The sequence below is a fragment of the Miniopterus natalensis genome, chromosome 6 (assembly GCF_054644295.1).
Source record: "Miniopterus natalensis isolate mMinNat1 chromosome 6, mMinNat1.hap1, whole genome shotgun sequence".
In the NCBI taxonomy this organism is placed as follows: Eukaryota; Metazoa; Chordata; class Mammalia; order Chiroptera; family Miniopteridae; genus Miniopterus; species Miniopterus natalensis.
Window position 1 is genome coordinate 43,567,047 of NC_142086.1, and position 12,644 is coordinate 43,579,690.

The 12,644-nt window shown below is 42.8% G+C and overlaps 1 protein-coding gene across 5 annotated transcripts in view; it reads right to left on the minus strand.

Annotated features, from left to right (window-relative positions):
* Positions 1 to 1,509: 1,509 nt before the first annotated feature.
* The window catches only part of GOLGB1 (golgin B1), a 60,362-nt gene continuing 49,227 nt past the window's right edge, over positions 1,510 to 12,644 (minus strand). For all 5 annotated transcript variants that reach the window (XM_016199917.2, XM_016199919.2, XM_016199918.2 and 2 more), the window contains 7 exons: positions 10,026 to 10,188; positions 9,699 to 9,836; positions 6,700 to 6,843; positions 5,818 to 5,915; positions 5,246 to 5,380; positions 3,087 to 3,192; positions 1,510 to 2,841 (listed from right to left, as the gene is read on the minus strand). In XM_016199917.2, coding sequence (XP_016055403.2) covers positions 2,707 to 2,841; positions 3,087 to 3,192; positions 5,246 to 5,380; positions 5,818 to 5,915; positions 6,700 to 6,843; positions 9,699 to 9,836; positions 10,026 to 10,188 — 919 coding nt within the window. In that variant the 3' untranslated portion in view covers positions 1,510 to 2,706. The remainder of the gene's footprint in view (positions 2,842 to 3,086; positions 3,193 to 5,245; positions 5,381 to 5,817; positions 5,916 to 6,699; positions 6,844 to 9,698; positions 9,837 to 10,025; positions 10,189 to 12,644) is intronic.

Consider the following 12,644-nt stretch of genomic DNA (forward strand, 5'->3'; position numbering starts at 1 on the left):
AGATACACTCCAGGCGACAAGTGGGCCAGTCGAGACAATGGCCCCGAACTCCTGGGTTATATGGTTTAAATGAGGGATTTTCTGGGTGGAGATTTTCATTTGCATTCAGGGATAGACAGAAGAGGGTTATATATTTCTTCTGCACATGCCCTTATCCATAATGCATACTGAAAAACCCACAGGGGATGGGGTGGGGTCAAAACCAAAATGCAAATTTCATTATAATTAGGCCAGGGCCCTAGCAAGGTCTCATTGAAGTCATGTTGTTTTCCTTTGAGCTCTCACCAAGAACTGACTGGTTTTGAACCTGTCCTCTGGTCTGCCGGTTGCTGAGCAGCCTATAGAGACAGTCTGAAGGCATTGTTGGTCTGACCCCTCTTCAGGACCCCAGGGCAGGCCCCACCCCAACCACTCATGTCTAATATCTTACCTAACAGGTCCATTCTCATTTGGGGAGAGGGTCCCCAATTGAGAATGACAACACCCAATCTATTGTGAGGGACTTGGAGTCTTTGACTAGAAAATAATCCTTTGTTGTTTTAACTACTGAAAATTAGGGGTATTTGTCATTATATCTGACCTAGCCTCTCCTAATCTTGATTGAGGCAGAGTTGTGACCTGATTTGCTCAGCTGTGAGCTCCCCACTGAATTCAAGCAGAGAATGGATGAACTAGTCTTAAGACAGAGAGGAGGGGATTTCTGCATTAGGAAGAAGACCTCAGTCTCTTCAAATCTAAAGATTCTATGCCAGGGGGAGTTTCATTTATTGATCTCTCCTACTTCATGATCTATTTATTGGGGCAGCACCAAAATTATTTTAAGGAAAAGTATGTAGAAGGGGGGAAAAAAATCTCTTAGGTAATTTTGAATCCTAATTCAGTGTTGAAAACAGAAATGATCTGATCAGATGTTGTGATATACCATCCAGGTAGTTTAGAGAAATTATAAATTTAATTAGAGATGACACCAAGAAACCTCATCTCTCCTTAGCAAATGTCCCAAGTTCATTCTCAATGAGAGGCAGTGAGCTGTGCACATAGAATGGCATGGGCTTTGAAGACAGACTTGGTTCAATTATTGTACCTTGAGAAAGTGAGTTAGCTTTTCTCAAGTGGCAACTTAACATGAAAACAAAAAAATGCCTTCCCCCACTCCCACCCAGAGGGACCCCTAGGGGCCTCATGCTCTCGATGTGTACCAGATAAGAGTTCTCCCAGGCCCAGGTATCAGCCTGCATGAATCTCAGGCCCAGCTTGTTTGGCTCAGTATTTGGATGAAAGTTGCTCACTCTACTTCATTATCCAAGCTGGGGTCTAGCGGCTCAGCTGGAAGGACACAGGCAGCCATTACTGATGTTGGTCAGTGAGAAGGAAGCCTGATTATGTAGAGCTTTCTACTCCTGTATCCGTTCCTGCCAGCCCCACTCCTACACCCCCTATCCTCTTCCCCTCAGCATGCAAATACATGTATGCAAGCACCCATGTAACATACACACATGCACACACTAGTTTTTCATTCTGAAAATAATTTTATTATTTTACAGTGATTCAGGAAAGTTCCTGGGTTGGGGTGACCAAGATTTGGTCCCCATAGAACAAATGATTAGAGCAGATCAGTGAGTTCACCAGTTTTCTCCGGGTGGTGAGAGCAGGCCAGGAAGACACCATGTGCATGATGAGAAAATAATCAGCAGGCAGAGGCTGGGGGGAGGAGAGGCACAAACGGAATTCCATCCTGCTGCCATTCTCGGGCCTAGACTTAAACATTGTCTGCTCCATATCCTCCTCCATTTTCCTCAGCTCTCTGTTACCATAGTTGAAAAAGTGGGATAACTGTTACCAACAGCAAAATAGCTTAGTACTTCAAGAGGCTACGAGTGGTCCCCAGACCAGCCAGATCTCCCTGGTTGGGCACCAGCACCTCACCTAGGACTAGCTCCTGGTGTACTGTTGTAGGGCCACATTCAAGGCATATCTAGATAATAAGAATGCCAAGAACCTGAACCTCGCTGTCTATAGTCAGTTCTTCCTGCCTTTCAGTGAGAGGAAAGGCACGGGCCACTCAGCATCTTAGTATACATGTGATCAAGGGCATCAGCAATGGGATCCCGTCCTTACACTTTAGGACCACAAATCTTACTCCAATGACCTCTGAACAGCCAGGGAAGGACTCCTTCCCTGTGATCCAACAGATAAAACTCTTCAGCTCCTACCCAGGAGACCTAGTCAGATATCCTATGTGATAATGTTCCCCAGAACTTTGGCATGGCGGGTCCACTTCCCCCTGAAGCAGGAGAAAATAAGGTAAATGAAGCAAATAAAGTATCAGCCAAAATGATACTGAACTTAAGATTATTAGGTTTATTGGAGCCACCCTCCTCGCTGAAAAAAATTCCTCAGCACCTTTCACAAGAGGTCAGGGCCTGACAAAATCTGAACAAATCTTGAGCCCAACAACCAAATGTGGGGCCTCCTCAGATTATGCAAAAATGTTCAGGCCCTGGCAGTAGTAGAAAGAAGACTCGATGGTCCTCGCAGCTCTAACCTGTGCTCCATCCACTTCTGTTTTTGCAGGCACTTTCCGTGGAGACTTGGAGAGAGGACCTGTAATTGGGAAGACTGTTCCACTGGAATTGATGGTTTTGATGTTAGAGGTGAGGGAATTCCAAGTTCTAAGGGGCATGTTCCAAAAGGTGAGAACTAAGTTTATAGATGACCCGTGAAACACAGAATGAGTAGGACATGAACCATCAAAAAGTAGATGGCTGCTAGCAGAGGCACTCGGGTCCGGGAATGGAAGAGGGAACGCAGTACCCGCTTCCATCCAGCTCCACTCCGTGACTGAAAGAAAAACAGGAAAGTCAGAGAGAGTTTTACCCTTTCCTTCCCAACCCCACTGAAAAGAGATATCCTGAGAGAAGGTCCCCTCAAAATCAACAAATGGGCCAGTTCCACCAGTGTCCTCCAACCCTCCATACCCTTCCAGTCCTAGCCCCAGCAGCTGCTCAGCGCCTGAACCCTCCCTTCTCAGCACAGCCCACCTGCAGGATAGGACAGCCCTCTCTTTACCCTTCTTCCCTGCTTACCCTTCGACAGCTGCTGCCTGTGAGGTCTAGGAAGAGTGCCTGCTCCTGAGTGCCACAGGAGCCAAGGATAGGAGTCCGGGCAGAGTCCCATTCGCTGTGCTCCAACCTGTGATGGGAAAAGGTATGGCGTTGGTTCATAGCATGTGAAGCGACCAGGAGAAGTCATCCTGGTCATCTTGCCACGTGATGTAGCACAAGGGACCTGCAGCAAAGGCTGCTCTTACACCCTGGCCCCACACAAGGATGTGCAGGCAGACAGGCTTCTTTCAGCAGCAGTAAAAGGTGATGATAACTACCAGGAACTGACTGCATTCTACCTACCACATGCTGGGCTGGGTGCTTTACATGCATTTAATCTTCAGGTTTTGAGGTTGGTGTTACTCTCTTCAAAATAAGGCTTGAAGAGGGAATTAATTACTTGCCCATGGTGGCACAGCCAGTGAGAGGTAGAGCTGGAATTCAAAACCTAAGCTTATCTCTAAACATCATGTTCTTTTTTTCCACTACACCACACCTGACTCAGAGAAACTCATTAGCCTACTATTCCTGGCCTCTCTTTGCAGGCCACACACTTTCCTCCAGGAGAGAAGGAATACTTTAATCTGATTTGTGAATCTGGAAAGAAAAACGGGAAAGCATAGCCTTGCTCTGGACTGCCTTCTTCCTCTTGAGAGCCTTCTATGTCTGTTCCCCCAAGTGGTAAACTTTTTGGGGGCAGGCTTGATCTGGAATAGCATGGTCTATGGTACTACATAAATCAGTATGTCAACTTCTGTAGGTGAGGCTGAGGAAGGAACTGGTGAGCCAAACAGTAAGTCCATTCAGTTCTGCATTCACAACAGATGCCTGTGAAGTTCTAAGATTAAAGTGACAGTACCAAGCTTAGGTAGGCAGTACTTGATTGGCTACCTCAATTTCCACTCTGCATCAGGGCCAAAGAGGAAATTACGGAGGGCCTAAGCTTGGATTAATGTGGCTTGTCTACAGACTCGAGTCACTCTGAGCTATGCGGTTTCAAGTTGGCTTGGGACAGGTTAATTATACACGAGGAAGAGATATCCCCCAAAGGGCTGGGTTTCACAGATCTAAGCAGGTCCATAGTAAGTAGCAGAGAAGCAGCATGGGTGCACAGGCCTGAAAATGCTTAGCAGAGACAGTAAGGCTGGGTGGTATCCCCAAAGAGCCCACCTTCAAGGTTGCATACCAAGGCTGAAATGAGTGATGAAAATTGAGAAGCTGTGAATATGCTGGATGGGAAAGAAAAGTATCTCAAATAAGACCTGCTCTCTAGGGCTGCCGCCTCGCCACTTAAACTTTGAAAGCCATTAATATCACAAATGCCACTCTCTGAGGGAAGAGGCAATATATGTAGATGGTTTCCCCAGTCCCTCCAGATATAATAAAAGTGCCTGCTTTTAATGTTTCACCCCATGGAAAGGAATCCCTAGCAGCAAAATAACTGTAGCCACTCTATTCTCTCATGCATAGTGATTTTCTTGACTGGTGAGCTGGGAATAAGGAACTGGGGATATGTAGCTGTTCTTCTAAATCACGCTTGGAGCAAACTTCCAATAAGAAGCGCAATTTGCTGTAATGTTCTCATTTTACAAGAGTGGGTTCTTCTTCCGCAAGGAAAGCCTACTCTGGCCTAAGGCTGCCTGGGACTGGGAGGGGAAGTTCAGGGTTAGGAAGTGCATTTGCTAGCAAATAAAAGCTAGATTCTTTTATTTCAGCTTTATAAAGTGGTCTCTTAATCTCCCATATGTTTTAATCTATTAAAAAAATTCAACTGATTCAGATCTCAGATAGGGAATGGGGTTGCCATTTAATTGGCTCTCTAAAGAATCCTAACTCTCTCATATAGTTATTGTTGGGACATAAAAGATACCTTATTTCACCCCACATGAAATAAGCTGTCAATAAATGGTAGATGATATTATTATTATTATTCTCTAAGAACAACTGCTTTGGAAAGTGCAGGCCTCCTAGATTCCAAAAGTACAATCTTCTCGAGTGACTACAATGACCCTAAAGTCACTGCAGCACCCATCTCAAGATGAGAATTAGACACTAATTATTCCCAAGTGTGGCCGCTGAAATGTACACGAGTGGGATCAGAAAGGACCAGAGCTGAACCCAGGTATCCCCGAGCCCTTTACCTCCTGATCTGCTCCTCGGCCATGGAGAGGGCAGTCTCAGCAGCCACTCTTTGGTCTCGCTCTTCTTCCAGCAGCTTCCTCAATTCGGTCATCTCCTGTTTAGTGTTGCTCAGCTGCTTCTGGGCTTCCGAAAAACTTCAGGACAAAAGGAAAACAAACAGCATCATGAGATGCAGAACACAGTTGCTGATTCCAAGTCTCCATAAGGTTATAAAGCAGAAAAACTCACAGAAGCTTGCACAAACACAATGGATACATTGAAAGCAAAGCTGTAGAGTGATTAAATAAAGGTGCAGAAAATATCTTAAGAGATTTTAGGGACTGGCTGAATATCTTTCATCTGAAAGCCACTGGATTAGTGGTGTGTGCGTGCATTGGTGCTATTTTTGCTTTACAAACTTTTCATACTTAATTTGTTAGAATTGTTACTATTTAATCCCTCACACCAATTCTGCGAGGCCAAAGATAAGACGATATATCAGATCCATACAATGGACTCCAATTCAATCTAGATGGCCGTTCGATTTCTGTATATGTAATGCATGCTCCAGGGTGGAGAGCTGCTTCCCTACCTCAGCTGCGGCTGCCTCAGTTCTTCAGGATCACTCTTCCTGTGAGCCCCATTCTTTTCCTGGGGAGCTCCTGGAGCAACATCCATACTTGGTGGCCCCTAGAAGAAGCATAGCAACTGAGTGATAAAAGTGCTTAAGAAACTACTTGGGCAAAAGGAGCTCACATAACATCAAAGAGAATAAGAAATCTTGGAGAGGAATACCTCTGCTTATATTTCTCTTCAAGTACAGACTAAGAGGAGAGACTCTTCAGCTTTACTAGATTAATCTCCTACATAAAACTCTCAATTTTATTCCAGATTCTCATTCTTGAATCTCTCCTCTTAAATCTTTAAAGGTTTACCATTGAAATCTGCTTTCTTCCAGTGGAGGCTCATAGATTTTTGAGAAGCTATTTTGATCTTTCCCTTGCTCAACAATCCCTCCCAAACCCATTCTCCCCCTTCCATACCCTATTTATCTCCATAACAATTCTCAGTCTCATCCAACTTCAACAGTGCACTCCTTTCCACTGCTGCCAATAGCTCTGCCTACTCTGTTCCTCAGGTACAAATCTCCCTACAGTTTTCTTATTTCTTGAAGCAAAATCAAAACCTTCCTAGTTTCAGAATTCCGAAAGCCTCAATCATCACTGTTTTCCACTCACTTTTTGATTTCTCTTCCACCACCTCACTGATCTTTTTCCATCTAATCCCTTCTTTAATTTTTCCCAGGCCTTATTCCCATTTCCACTAACTCCCTTCTTTTTCTCACTTTCTCCCATCACACCTAATTAACCTTCAGCCTGAACACATCGGCCTCGTCCATGCTGCTCATTTTACTCTCTCACTTGCACTCAGTTTCATACCACTCTTCCCAGCCTCTCAGCTTCTCCTTACTCACCGCCTGCAGCTCTTGAACCTGCTTCTCCAAGACCGCACAGTGATTAAAAAGGTCACTGTAGTGCTGCTGGTTCTCGCGAAGACTCTGACTAGTATCGCACAGCTGAATTGAAAGGGTGTTTTTCTCTTCAAGTAGTTGAGAAAACTGAAAGAGAGAACAAGATAAGCACCATCTCACAGGGCTGTTTCACTATAAAGAGTACTCAGGCTAGTTGTCCTGAGTTTTAAGGATTTAATTGTTTTATGCAAGGCCTTTATTTCAATAATGGCAACAATAGCACTATGTGTTCCATCAAAGTGAGAAAACTCAGAATTTTTTGAGCAAGAAAGGAAAACGAGCTGGGGGAAGAAGTGGGAAACTATTTACGGTGCCTAGAATATTTACTATCTGGGCTTGCAAGGAAAAGTTTGCTGATTTCTGCTCTAGCTCATAAGCTATTGTATTTCATCATGTCTATACTTATAAAAATGGAGGATACCATCTAGAATAGGAGGGAACATCCAGACTACATTACACCAATAATCATTCCTCTCATGTCTTCAAGTCTGCATTACATACAAACATTCAACCATACATCTGTACAAATACAGATAAAATCTGAGCATGCACACAAGAATTTGGGCAGTGCCTCGGAGTGGAGCCATTCTATGCTGACAGCCCATCTACTACAATCCCAATCTAGGGCCCAAGAAACAATTCTTCCAGTTATCTAGGGCCCAGTTAGAGTGAGGGTCTCAGCTCCCTGGAATGTAAGCTCCATGAGGGGTTATATGTATCCTCAATATCTAGCATACAGCCAGGCTCACAGAAGGCAAATAATAGTTATTTGCTTGATGAATAAATGAATGAATGAATAATGCTAGGGATGGAGATACCTTTGTTATAGTTGAGTTCTAAAGGAAGAACTCTTTCTCACCCAGAATGAAAGTTACCTAAAGCAATGTTTCTCATACTCTGATTTAAGTGATATGTGAAATATACCTCAATAAAGCTGTTAAAGAAAACATAACTTTGACTACGACCCAGAAACCAGTCCATAAATAACTGAAACTAAAGTTTCTGAAAACAAGATATATCCTTTATTACATAATACATATACATTTTCAATCTCTCTTATTTTTTTTTTTATAAAAAAATACTACTTACACTGTTTATAATAGCCCTAAAATGGAAAAACCCAAAAAACCCTTCAGTAGAATAGGATAATTATGGTCTATGTCTACAATGCAATACTATACAACATGAGAATCCAAAAATCATACTAGACACAACAGTATGGACGAACCTCACAAAATAAATGAAGCAACGCAAAAGAGAAGATATAATTCCACTTACAGGTAGTTCTAAGGGGATGGCAGAGAACTGAAGAGGTCATAGGGACTTCTGGGACTTGGTATGTCCTAACTCTTGAGCTGAGTGCTGATTACACAGGTGTCTTCACTTTATGGAAATAGGCCATACCGTTTACGATTTCAGTGCTTTTCTGTATGTTTTACTTCAATAAAACATTTACGTTAAAATTTTTGCTATCCATAAGATGACTTCATTATCTACTAATAGCACTTAGTTGCAGTTTAAAATACTGTTCTAGAAAGACAAATGCCCAGAGTCACAGTCTAATGTTCAGGAGAGCAAATATAACAGGGTTGAGGTGGGATCTAATTTATGGGAGAAAAAAATGTTACAGAGCTATGAAGGGCAGGACTTTCTAGAAACAACTGACTAGCTGCTAGGGGAACTGGTAGGAGCTTCTTTGAAGCCCCTCTAAAAACTCCAGGACAATTTCCCCAACAAAGAGTCTGCAATTTTACCAATTCATTGGGATTAGCAAGAATATTTTTAAAATGTATATTTCTAGCCAAAGTTAATAGTATTATCAGTCTCTGATGTTTCCATGTCAATTAACTGAATTTTACAACATTTAAAAAGTACCTTCTACATAAGCCAGGCACCTTGATCTTCCACGTACATCATCATATTTATCTCAGACCAACTTCCTCCTAATACTGTAGGCAAGTTACTTAATACCTCTAGGGCTTAGTTTCCTTATCTGTGAAACAGCCCACTGATTTTTATCATTTTTGGATCACAGATCCCTTGGTGAACTGATGACTTCTTATCATGAGAAACATACACACCATACATACAATTTTTGGATATTCACAGCCCTCCTCAAAGGCAATCTTCAGACTCCAGAGTCTAAATGATCTCTTAAATTCCCTCTAATTGTATCATAAAAACTACCCAGCTGGTTTCCTCTGAAGAAGGCAGAACTAGGGGAGGTACCACCAGAGAATATCTGAATAGTCAGAGAGCAACAAGAGTATAATGAGGGTGGGGGCGGGGAGGTCAGTGAAGGAGGGAGAGAAGCCAGAGAATGGATGAGGAGTGAAGAGAGAGATGTGAGAAGGCACAACAGGTCCCATCTACTCCAGCATGCTTCCCTGTCATGTCTGGAGTGGCAAGGCTGGGGTTTGGGAAAAAAGCAAGCTGGCTTCTTTAGTACCAGAATATCAGATACACAATGAGGAGGCACACAAATGGAATGGAACAGAAAACAGACCTCTCACCTCTACTACCACTATCTAATCACATCTGAAAAGTCTCCCTCCTCCTTCCTGAGACTCTTCCCTATTGCACACTGGTGGGAAGTACAGGGGAACTTGTTGGAGGACTTGTGGGGAGTGACCTCAATATTACTAACAAGTGACAGAGATAGGGAGAGATGCTGGGGAAGAAGGCTTCCTAAAGGAGTTGGCTTTTTTACTCTTACTGAATGGATTTCTCCAAATCAATCCCAAGGACTCTCCAAAGGTGAGGAAAAGAAAATAACCCTGTGTCCAGTGTTTGGGGCGAGCAACCCAGGCTGAGAAAGTTAAAACTTCTGTACCCTAGGATAGGCTACAGGTGGAGGCTAGGTTTAGGCAGCTTCTACTTACCTTCTTGCTCCCAGCTGTGGAAACAAGAAACTGAATTCCAGGCTAGCAGGAAAGACTTACCTTGCTGTTCAGTTGCTGAATTCTTAATTCCTTTTGGTGAATTTCCTTTAAGCTGTCATTGAGCTGAGTCCTAAGAAGTTCTGTCTCATAAGCTAGGTTTTGTGAGCCATCTAGAGAAGCTGACGTCTCTGGGGATGCCTGCCAGGATATAAACACTGATGAAGCTTGTCCATGCTTAATTCCTTCCTTCCAGAAACCCTGTCCACCTCACAGGAAGTCATGAGATGGCTTGCCTAATAGTGACCGATGGACACTTAGCTCACAGGAAACTGATGCTTCCTGGGTAATGGTCACCTCTGAGTAGCAATTGGCATTGAAATTACTCACCTGTCTTTGGTACTGTACTTTGAGGGCCTCAGTCTGGGAGGAAGATCTCAATTCCCTCATAAGATTCTGCAGATGACTGATCTGCTGATCTTTATCTGAAATAGCCATAAGGTACTGCTCCTTCATTCTCCTCTCGTGAATTTCCCAGGAACTTTTTTCCATCCTAGAAAAACATGGAATAATCACAGGCAAAAATATACTTGAGAGACAAAGATGAGTAATTCCATATTCAAAATAGTATCATGGGCTGTGGAGATGTAGTAAATATATAATCAGAGCAAAATTTATATCATAAACAGAACCGTGCAGCATGATGATGGAGCAAATCTAAAACAAGAATTTCAACATCACTAAGAATCAGGAAAATGCAAATCAAAATCACAATGAGCTATCACCTCACCTAAAAATGACTTTTATCAAAAAATCAACAATGAACATGTATTGTTGAGGATGAGGAAAAGGGAACCCTTGTGCACTGCTGGTGGGGCTGCCAGTTGGTGCAGACACTATGGAAAACAGTGTGACGATTCCTCAAAAAACTAAAGAGATTTATCTACCCTACAACCCAGCAATTCCACTTCTGGGTATTTATCCACAGAAAATGAAAACACTAATTCAAAAAGATATACACACTCTTACGTTAACTGAAGCATTATTTACAATAGCCAAGATATGGAAGCAACCTAGGTGTCCACCAATAGATGAGTGGGTAAAGATGATGTAGTGTACACACACACACACACACACACACACACACACACACACACACCCTGGAATATTACTCATCAATAATATAACCTAAACTGGATGGTGGAGGATCCTGCATCCTGGAAACAATGAATGCCAAGAAAAGTCTGCTCTCTTGCCAATGCACCAGGAAGAAGCAGCCGAGCAAGACAGAAATAATGACAATAACCACTCTACTCCAGGTGAACACCATGGAAAACCTAGAGTACCTTCCCATTCACATTAAAAGAATCCTAGTGGACAGGCTAGAGTTACATCCTTACCTACAGGTAACTAGATGCACCTCACCGTCCCTGCTAGATGGTATCAGAAGAGGCCAAGTGCGTACCCTAGACTGTCACCACCACCCAGAGGTAAAGAGGTGCGTCTCTCTGACCAACCTCACCCCTACTATGGTGTCAGTGGAGTAAACAAATGAGACCTAGGCAGCCATCTCCATCAAAGACAAAGTAATAAAGCACCCCTCCCTGTCACTGCAGAGGCAGCATCAGGAGAGGCCAAGAGGAAAGTTTGGACTTCGGGTAACAAGGTGCCCCTCCCCAACCCCACTTCTGCAATGTCAGTGTCAGTAGAGACTGAGTTGGGAGCCTGGACGTTTACCACTGTCTTCTACACCCCACAGTGATATCAATGGAGGCCTTGTATGGAGTCTGGATGCCTATACTCTAACCTAACAGTGATGAGGCAACCCTCTCCCACTAGTTGTGCTATCAGTGGAGTGCAAATGGGGAGATGGGACTTCCACCTCTTTGTGGCAATATCAGGGCACTCCTTCTCTCTAGGGCTATCAATGGAGGCTAAGTGTGGAGCCTACTGGCAGTAAAGTGGTAGTGTTCCCCTTCCCCTGCTGGTGTGGGATCAGTGGATGTCCACTAAAGTAAAAGATTTAAGTAAGACTTCGAGTCTTATAATTTCCAAAATGTTCAGGATACAACTGAACTCATTATAATAAGCAGTAAGGGTGTCACATTCTAAGAACGAGGAAAATCCCAACTTGAATGACAAAAGAAAATCATCAGATAACAACAATGGGATGACACAGATGTTGGAATTACATGACAAGGATTTTAAAGCAGTCATTATAGAAATATTTCAACAAGCAATTACTAACACACTGGTAACAAAAATAGAGAAAGCCTCCACAAAGAAATAGCACATATAAAGAAGAACTGAATGGAAACTTTAGAACTGAAAAATACCATATGCAAAATAAAAAGCAACTCAATGGGCTCAATAGCAGAATGGAGGTGATGGATGAAACTTGTCAGTGAACTTAAGATAGAACAGAAATTACTGAATCTGAATAAAGAGAAAAATAATCAAATTGTATTCATCAAAATTAAAAAGACGTTGTTGAGCCCTAGCCAGTGTGGCTCAGTTGGTCGGAACACTGTTCCATACACCAAAAGGCTGTGGGTTGGATTCCCGGTCAGGGCACATGCCCGGGTTGCGGGCTCGATCCCCAGTAGGGGGCGTGCAGGAGGCAGCCGATCAAGGACTGTCTCATCATTGATGTTTCTCTCTCTCTCCCCCTCTCTCCCTTCCTCTCTGAAATCAATAAAAACGTATTTAAAAATAATAATTTTTAAAAAAGGACAAATGCCTGTCAAATAAGCACATAAAAAGATGTTCAATATTATTAGCCATTATGCAAATTAAAACCACATTACCTATGTATTAATATCAAATGCTGACAATAATGCAGCATTTGATATTGAAGCTGGCTCTCTCATATATTGTTGGTAAGAATATAACATGGTATAGTCATTCTGAAATATAGTTCTGCAGCTTTTAAAAAAACTTAATACTACACTTACCATACCACCTAGCATTTGCACTCCTGGACAATTATCTCAGAGAAATGAAAACTTA